A 9,124-nucleotide genomic window follows, 5' to 3' on the forward strand; every position below is an offset into this window, starting at 1 on the left:
CCTATATGCACCGTTCTATTGTTTGCAGCTGATGTGGTCTGTAAACACAGTACTTCTTTAGGCAGTGCGAGCCAACATATTTAGCTGTATCTGAATTATTATACAAAATGCACCCTACAATTAATCACCCTGGTCCTCTGAAATGTAACAGTGGCATAATTTAAGGTGATTGGCACTGATTATTTCTCCACTTAGCTGAACGGCACAGGGCTCCCCTTAAGGAAAAAAACTTAGCTAATATGGCAAGGCATTTATCTCACAATTTTATAACGGACTGCACTTATTGTTAAAAATTCTAGTTTCAATTCCAGAATTCGATTCCTTGTTGATCAGACCAGCTGCTTCCTCCTGCAGGGCAACCACACCCTGCAGGAGGACCATCTGTGAGTCTTAAAGGTTTCAGGCAGGACTGCTAAAAGTATCCACGGTCCCTGTAGCTCCCCTGGCCTTGAGTAAAAAGAAACATTTTCAAAGAAGTCCTGGATGATTCAGCTTCGTTTTTTGGTGTCTAACCCCATTTGTGCACTTATTGATATTAAAAGTGGACTAGGTAAGGCAAATCACTCCTAGCAAAGTATAAAAACACTAGCTGTAGGCAGGTAGCTGGCCAGTAAAACCTCCCTCCCTGATAATGACGGCCATTTTAGCAGTTGGAGCCAGCTGGTGTGTAGTTACTCAGCTCCCTGCGGATAGTGCTAAACGGGGACAGCTCCAGTTCGGTCGTACACTCGTGTTCGTTATCATCACTGGCTGTGGTGGAGGAAGGCGCGTGATTGCAGCAGCAGCAGCAGCAGTCCAGGAAGGCCCTGCCCAGTGGGCGACACAGCAGAAGCAGCAGTGCTGGCGTCACAGCGGCTCGGCAGAACAGCAGTAGCTGGGAGAGGAGGTGCAGGATCGACATGGTCTGCTCCGGAACACCAGCTGCCATGTACGCTGAGACGATGTTGCAGATGTTCTCCGGCACCACACATGCGCCGTAGACGATCGCCAGCGCCACGACGGTACAGTTCATCTGGCTCTCCAGCCTAATCTGCTTCTTGTTGCTGCGCACGCTGGCCTGCTCCGCACGCCGGATCTTGCGCGCAGTTACTAGCGAGCATCCGATGGTGAAGAGGGTCGGGAGGCAGAAGTAGCAGCCAAAGCACCACCACAGCCGAGCACCCTCGTAGGTCAGGCCCAGCACATAGAGTATGTCAGGTAGAGAGGTGGATATCCTGATGATACACCGCTCGACCGGAGGCTCGTCCGGGAGTCCCGTGTCCTCGGTCACCAGCTGTCGGATGAGGAGCTCTGGGAGGGCCAAGAGGAGGGCACCGATCCAGATGACTGCCAGCTTTGCAGTTGTAGATGTGCAGTTCTCTATCATCTCGTAGTACATCTGGACATTAGTGGCAGCACGGAAGCGATCGATGCACAGAGCACACAAGGTGAAGGTTGTCACACCCAGGGAGGCAACCTGAACCAAGATAAAAACAAAAACAAAATGTACATCAGATTTAAGAATTGTCAGCGAACTGGAATTAAAATCCGAGCCATGAAGGTTCCCCAAGGCTTTACTTCATAGAATCAGATTTTCTCAAGAGCATTGTTCATTAGAGCGCTAAGAGCCCTAACTAACAAATCTATAATCATTTCAACGGGCAGGTGAACCAATCTGCCAGCATTTCTGTTACTGCTCCAAGACTCCCCTATATTCGATCAGAGGCTGATGAGTTGCCAAAAGCAAAAGATGATAAAATGACACCTAATTTATCAAGTGTTTTATTTCTTAACACAGCATGGCTTTCAGTAAATATTTATCTGTCTCGCTGCAGGACTCACACTAATGACACTGCAAGCAGCACTAAAGGAACAATGCACCACTTCTGCAAAACGTGACAACAATTCTTCAACATGTGTTGGAAAGAAAAAAAAGAACAGGAACCTGAAAATGTGTAGCTTTGTGTAGCTAAACTGATTCAGCTCCACACCTCCTCTTGCCCAGACTCTTAGGTCTCTCTTGATTTTTTTTATCTTCTGGTCTCATTTTCCCCTCTTCCTCTGTATAGCCCCCCCCCCCCCCCCCCCCCCCCCCCCCCCCAGATCCAATTTAATTACACCAACCAGCTTCCCAGATGGCCCCAAAGAGCCACGGCTTTAACGATGTAAACACACACTTCCTGGGCAGATATAGATGTACTCGTGTTGCAAGATGTTCACAACATAGGCCTCACACACACACACACACACACACGCACGCACGCACGCACGCACGCACACACACACACACACACAAGGTCCTAACTACATTAATGAAGGGCAACCATATGGAACCATGAGAAGTAAGTGAGATAGAAAAATAGTAACTGATCAATGAGACTTCCGATCTGCACCACCAGTCGTCTTGCCACCATGTGTTATCTGTAATAATAGTAACTTATGTAGCCAGGGTGAAAATATTACAGCATCATGTAACAAATGCTGTTTACCAAAAGTCTGAGGACCAGGGTTGAGAAACCTCGTTTTAGATCTTTCCCTGCTTCATCACACCTGATTTCATTGAGCAGGTAATTTACGGCTTCTGTAGAGCTTCACGGGCTTCTGAACTGGTGGTTCAACCACTGAATCAAGTGTGTTTGAGCAGAGAAACAACTAGCTGGATGCTGGCCCTCCAGGATTGAGCACCCCTGGATTAGGCCATCAAGTGTTTTAAACAAAAGGAGTTTAAACAGAATCCCAAACTAGACAGTGCACATGTGCACAAAAAGCGTGAGATGAGCATGTCTGGTAGACGCGCTGTTGCCTAGGCGGGTAAATTCTGGGGTTAGGGGTTGATTGTGGGTGGCTCTACGCGGATCAAATTGCACTTGTTTATTTCTTGTTTTAGAATAATATGATTTTAGGTTTTTATTAGTTTTTTAAATATGCTTAACTGTCTAAATATTTTTATTACTAATCTGTGCATGTACTATTTTTTTAGTAGTGGTCTGGATGAGTGAAGTATAGTGGTGCAGTGTAACCCCCTCTGGCTAAATGCGCAAGTATCTCCCAGCGGAGACAAATGAACAACTTTGACTTTGACAGGAATCCAGACACCACAGGTGTGATGTGCTTTTCCTTTTTCCTGAAGATTCCCTGAAGAGGAACATCATCTGCACACTTCAATCTATGATAATATAGTATTCATTCTTCTCAAGCCTTCTGTCAAAAGACCTTCATCAGGAATTGTGCATGTTCATGCAGATAGTTCCTAGTTAAGGAGAACAGCTGATGTAAAACAAATTCCACACAACAAAGCATTATGGGGAATGGAGTCCCATTCACAAAACATAGTGCACTGACACAAGAAGCTTACAGAATCTTATAAAAATGCTTCTAAATCATGAACCAAAGGAAGAGATTAATACATTGCAGGCATCAAGCTAAAAAGCCATCATTAAGCAAGGCAATAAAATATATTTAAAATAATCCAACCATATATCATCATCAAACTTTATTCCGGGCCTTTAAGGTCCATAATGGGAAGGATAACACAGTGAACAGTAAAAATAGTTAAATTCATAAAGAATAAAGATTAGAGGACTAAAAACAGTTAAAAAAAAGCAAGAAAATAAAAAACATTAAGAACAATAAAGCAAGTTAATAACAATAAAATTACAACCAAAAGCAATACAAACTGACAAGATCTGTCAAATATACAGGCAACAACGCCAGTCATTCCAAAAGTTAGAATAGAATCGAGTCATGCTTTGTGTCGTTGTGGACAAGATAGAGATAATTCCATTTCCAGAGACCATCAGCCTACACATACATCTGTACATTAGATTGTGAAGGGTAGCATTACAAGTGGCATACAAAATGCTTTGAAAAATGTCAGCTTGACAGAAATGGGACACCTAGAAAATTTCCGAATGAGCATATTAGCTTGTGCATACTGCAAGCAGCAATGTTGTCCGAAAGACCGAAGCGGAACTAATATTCCGCCGAGCGGAACTAATGTTTGTTCCGTGCTTCCAGACCGTGCCTTTAATTTATGACGGACATACTTCCGGTTTAACGTTTTATATGTTGTGCGTGACGGATATAAAAGTGAGTACTAAAGGTGAATATTTATGTTACATTTATGTTCGCTATGTTGTTTCATGTTTGGTACCACATCAGTCACAGTTGTTAGTGTATTTAAATGACTGCCGTTAGTTGCTAATGCTAAAGCTAGCCCTACGAGTTCCATGCCAAGTTGGTAACGTACCTTCAGCTACACGAGTATCGGTTTATAATTTGTTTAGTTAGCAATGGGTGTTGGATATGTCTTTGTTGGACTATTTAACTTACGGAAGTGACTTTGTTTCTTCCTAGAAACCACACGTACACATACATGTTTCCTACCCCAGTTAAAAGAGTCTGCTGTTTAATGTCAATGCCAATAAATTCACTGAGAATACTTCTCGTTCACCTAGACCGGAACCTCCTGTCCATATTGACGGCCTCAACCAATCTGTATCCCTTTACTAGTATAGTGCTACTGCATTACATTCTTGTCCTTTGAGCCCGGATTGAGGCTAAACCAACACAAAATGGATGATCCTGCACCCACGGAAGAGGAACGAAGCAGACCGCAGAGAGTGACTCGTCTACCCCAGCACCTAATGGACTATGAAGTAGATTATTCCGTGCACAGCTCACAGCCTCCACTTGCTTCATTCCACTCTAATAGCAAATACCGAAGCCATACAAGGAGAGATACAAGCACTGTAACCAGCTCCAGTTCACATTCTGGGCGGCGAACCACCTACTCCACTTGCCGCTATCCCCTGCACAGCCTCTCACCGCTGCAAGCAGCTTTACTAGAAGAAAGTGTCAAGAAACACGAACTAAATGATCTACAACAGCAGCTGGAGGAAGACACTCTAGCCGAGCGTGAGCTCCAGCAGATACGGGCACAAGCCAGGGCAGCTCAACTAGCTCAAGAGGAAGCCCTACAGGCTAGAGAAGCTATGAGCAAGCGCCTAGAACAGAGTCGTCGTCTCAAAAAGCTAGAAGCGGATGTAGAACTAGCCAAACCAGTTACCTCCATGCTCTCCACTAACATCACCACTAGCAAAGACGACCAGGTCTCAATACTTACAGGTCCAGTAGCATCAGTTGGACACCTGATCTCAGCCGCAGTCCCTCAGCCTGAAGCACACTCTCATAATGCTCCATCCAGGGATGCGCAGAATCCTGCCCAGTGCACAGACATAGTGCAGGCCCCACCAGCATCTCCATCAGTAAGTACACCTGCTCCAGCAGCCAACGTACTCTCGCCCATTACATCTCAACAACAGCCCACTCAAGGTCGAGGGACAATGTAAGCTGCTGCAGTCCCCTGGCCACAGCCAAGCACAGCCCAATCTACCTTCTCATCTGACATTCCTCCCATGATGCAGCACCAGAGGGAATCCCACAACAGCCCATCTTCTGCAGTGTTGTACCCTCCATGTACAGGTACCAATCCAGGACATACTCTACCGGCCCTGGCCCTGATGTCTCGAGAGATGAAACCTCCAGCCACTCCTGCACCATACCCAGTCCCTCCACCAAAGCCCACCACCTATTCTGGTCCACAGCCACAACTCGGAGTGGACATGTTTATTGCTACTGCCTTTGGCATACCTAAGCCAACACTACCAGTATTTGAGAGTGGGCGAGAGAGTGACTTTGCCCTCCTTAAGATGGCACTGGACAGCTTATTAGACAATCACAGCCATCTTAGTGAGCAGTATAAATACCAAGTGCTAAGTCACAATTACCCAGCGCATTACAACTTGCAAAGGCCTATATGCATATTCCAAATCCATACACTGCTGCACTCGATGCACTGCAGGACAAATATGGCCAACCAAGGCAGCTCATACAATCAGAGCTTGGTATCCTCCTAAGCTCCACTACACTCAAGATGAGCGACATTAACAGTTTTGATACCTTTGCTCTGTCTATACAATCTGTTGTGGGGATGTTACAGACTCTAGAAGGCCCAAATGGGATTGAGCTCCAGTGTGGATCGCATGTGTACCGGTTACTAGGTCAAATGCCCTCCTTTTACCGTGACAGTTTTGTGGAGTATTGCCTCAACCGGAGTATCCTGCAGTCTGGTTCAGACAGAACGCACACACTACCAGATCTCGCTGCCTGGCTCCAGGTCAAGTCCCATGCCAAACGCATCTCAAGCCGGGCTGCAGCTTTATATCAACCCGAGCCTCACAGGCTAAATAAGAGTGCAAAGAACCCCAACGCATATTGGGAACGATCCACTCCTGTGCTTCTCACAGTAAACAATGATACAACTCCCTCCAAGCCAACTCATAGCAATTTGGCTCCAAAACCACAGCCCTATTGCCCACACTGTGATGAGAATGATCACTACCTAAACCCATGTGATAAGTTTAAGAAGCTTACACCTAATCAGATTGTAAAATGGATCAAGGATGGAAATTGGTGCCGAAAGTGTGGCCGCAGTCGTGCCACAGAGAACTGTACCCTTAAACGGCCCTGTAAGATCTGCAAAGAGCTGCACCTCACTGTACTCCACGACTTCGTCCATTACACAGCTGATGCAAACCCAACCACAAGTTCTACAGCAACCAAAGTCTACCTTGATCGCCCAAACCGTTCACAGCGGGTGATGCTAAAGGTAGTCACGATTTTCATCCACCATGGCAAGCAGGCGTTAAAAGCCTATGCTATACTCGATGATGGCCCAGAGAGGACTATTGTACTAGCAACAGTCCTACAGTCCCTCAAACTACAGGGCACCCCAGAAACTCTCCCTATACAAACTATTCACCAGAATGTGAAACAACTAAGAGGGCTAACAGTCTCCTTTGAGGTATCGTCTGTCACCAATCTGAATGAGAAGTACCTCATCTCCAAAGCCTTTTCTGCTGATGGGCTAAGTTTTGCAGAGCACAACTACCCAATAGCAGCACTACAGCAAAACCACAGACACCTAAGAGACCTACCTTTTCCCACAGTGGACCACGTGCAGCTTCTTCTACTGATTGGGTCAGACATGAGCCATCTTATAACTCCAGTTCAGCCTATCATTAAGGGACTCAAAGATGGACACATTGCTGTATGTACTTGTCTTGGCTGGTGTCTCCAAGGCCTAATGACTCCAATGTAGAGCTCAACTCGCCCAACTCAATGCCTACATCTTGCGACAGCAACAAGCACTGAGTTGTTCCAGCACGTACAGCGCCTTTGGCAACTAGATACCTTGCCATACTCGGAGAAAGTTGTGACCAGGTCAAAGCTGGATCAGCAAGCCCTCAACCTTCTACAAACCTCCACAATTCGAGTGGACACTGACAGCGTCAGGCGTTACTCTACACCTCTCCTCCGCCATTCACCACCAACTCCTCTTAAAGCCCCCGAAGAGGCAGGGCTTCCGAGTCTGTGCAGCACGAAATGTAGACTTGTCAAGGATCCATCAAGGGCTGCCTCCTACTGCTCTGAGATCCTAAAGCTAGAGTCTGCGGGTTATTTGGCTAAGGTCTCATCCGAAGAAGCACAAGTCCACAGAGTCCTGGTACATTCCGCACCATATGTTGCACCACAATGGCAAAGAACGAATTGTCTTTAACTGCTCCTTCCAATATAAGGGACAGTGCCTAAATGAGCAGCCCAAAACAATCTCCTAACACATGGATTTTCTGCTTCCTGATCACGTGACATGTGACGTATGCGGATGAAGATCGGCTTTGGAGCTGAGATGTTTGTTCTCACGGTGCGGGGGCTCGTTCCGACACCCACACAGTAAAAACATGCAAATGACGACTTTGGTTGAAGTTTATTTAAAGTGTAGATCCTTTGGCAAAGTTTTATATATATATATACATATATTATCTATGTTGCCTCCTCTGTGTAAGGTAATATGTTCTGTCCCCTGGAAGTTTATATTGGCATAACAACAAGACCACTTAAACAAAGTATCAGTGAACATAAGAGTACAAGCAGACGAAAGGATTTGAAATATCCAGTAGCACGTCATTTCAATGACTTTTCACATCCTGTATCTTCACTTAGATTCCAGGGGATAGAACATATTTCATTACACAGAGGAGGCAACATAGATAAATCTTTGCCAGGTGAGCTGCAACTGCAGCTGCACTCAGGAACCATTTGGTGGTTTAACCCTCCAATCCAACCCCTTAATGTTGAGTGCCCCATTTTTTCAAAGGCCCAATCTCAATGCCAATCCCAATACTCGAACTACGCCCTGCGGTCTTCAACAAAGTGCACTTAAAGAAAGGGCACAGTAAGGCTTGGAGGGCATGGTGCACAAATGTGCAAATAATTGCTGAACTGAGACAGATAGCATTGCCTCATCTATCACAATGCATGCCGGGATACTGGTCGCTGTGACGCTTAAAAAAACTTTATTAAGAACTTTCAAACAATTATTTGAAACGATTTAATGTTTGTTTCTGCTTTGTCTAAAAGTTTTAGAGCATCAACTAATTGTCCTAAAATGAACTGCTTTCATTACAAAATACATACGTTCAGAAAAGGAACTTGAGCCTGTTCTCCTGCAACAATAGACTGTGGGTAATACAAGTCAAGGCGCAAGAGGGGCGTGATCAACATCCGCACTTGAGAATCGGGACACCATACACACTCGCACCCCTGGCCGGAATTGCGCAATTGGTGTGGAAGTGTGAGTTTCGGGATTGGGCCAAAGTCTTTGGTATGACCCGACCTGGGTTGGAACCATGATGTCCCTGTCCCAGGGTGGACACTCTACCACTAGGTCACTGAGCGAGTCCCAACACAAGTCACCTCTAATGCCCTGCAAACAAGTGCAATTTCTGCTGTCCTTTTGTCTAACCATTGCCCAAGGTGTCGTCTTAGATTTGCCAGATTTGTGAAAGACTTTCAAGCTGTTGTTCTGTTGTAAGTCACTCACATCCAAACCATCTCGAATGATTTTTATATCTATGAACTCATGACTATTTTTCAAAAAGCCATTTTAAACTTGTGCTGAATATGTGGTCATGAAATCTGCTGTTACAGCTTAAGAATGATCACTTTTCTAGTGATATCGCTAGTCACTTTTCTATGTGTCTAGGTAAAACCAGCCAACTAGGGCGCTTGTTGCTGATTTCTA

At 45.4% G+C, this 9,124-nt stretch overlaps 1 protein-coding gene across 1 annotated transcript in view; it reads right to left on the reverse strand.

Annotated features, from left to right (window-relative positions):
• Nucleotides 1–457: 457 nt before the first annotated feature.
• Nucleotides 458–9,124, reverse strand: part of gpr37b (G protein-coupled receptor 37b) — a 24,547-nt gene continuing 15,880 nt past the window's right edge. Inside the window, exon 2 of the mRNA XM_015958131.3 lies at nucleotides 458–1,456. Within this exon, the coding sequence (XP_015813617.3) occupies nucleotides 644–1,456 (813 nt within the window). The 3' untranslated portion in view covers nucleotides 458–643. The remainder of the gene's footprint in view (nucleotides 1,457–9,124) is intronic.

The sequence above is a fragment of the Nothobranchius furzeri genome, chromosome 1, assembly GCF_043380555.1.
Source record: "Nothobranchius furzeri strain GRZ-AD chromosome 1, NfurGRZ-RIMD1, whole genome shotgun sequence".
NCBI classification, from domain to species: Eukaryota; Metazoa; Chordata; class Actinopteri; order Cyprinodontiformes; family Nothobranchiidae; genus Nothobranchius; species Nothobranchius furzeri.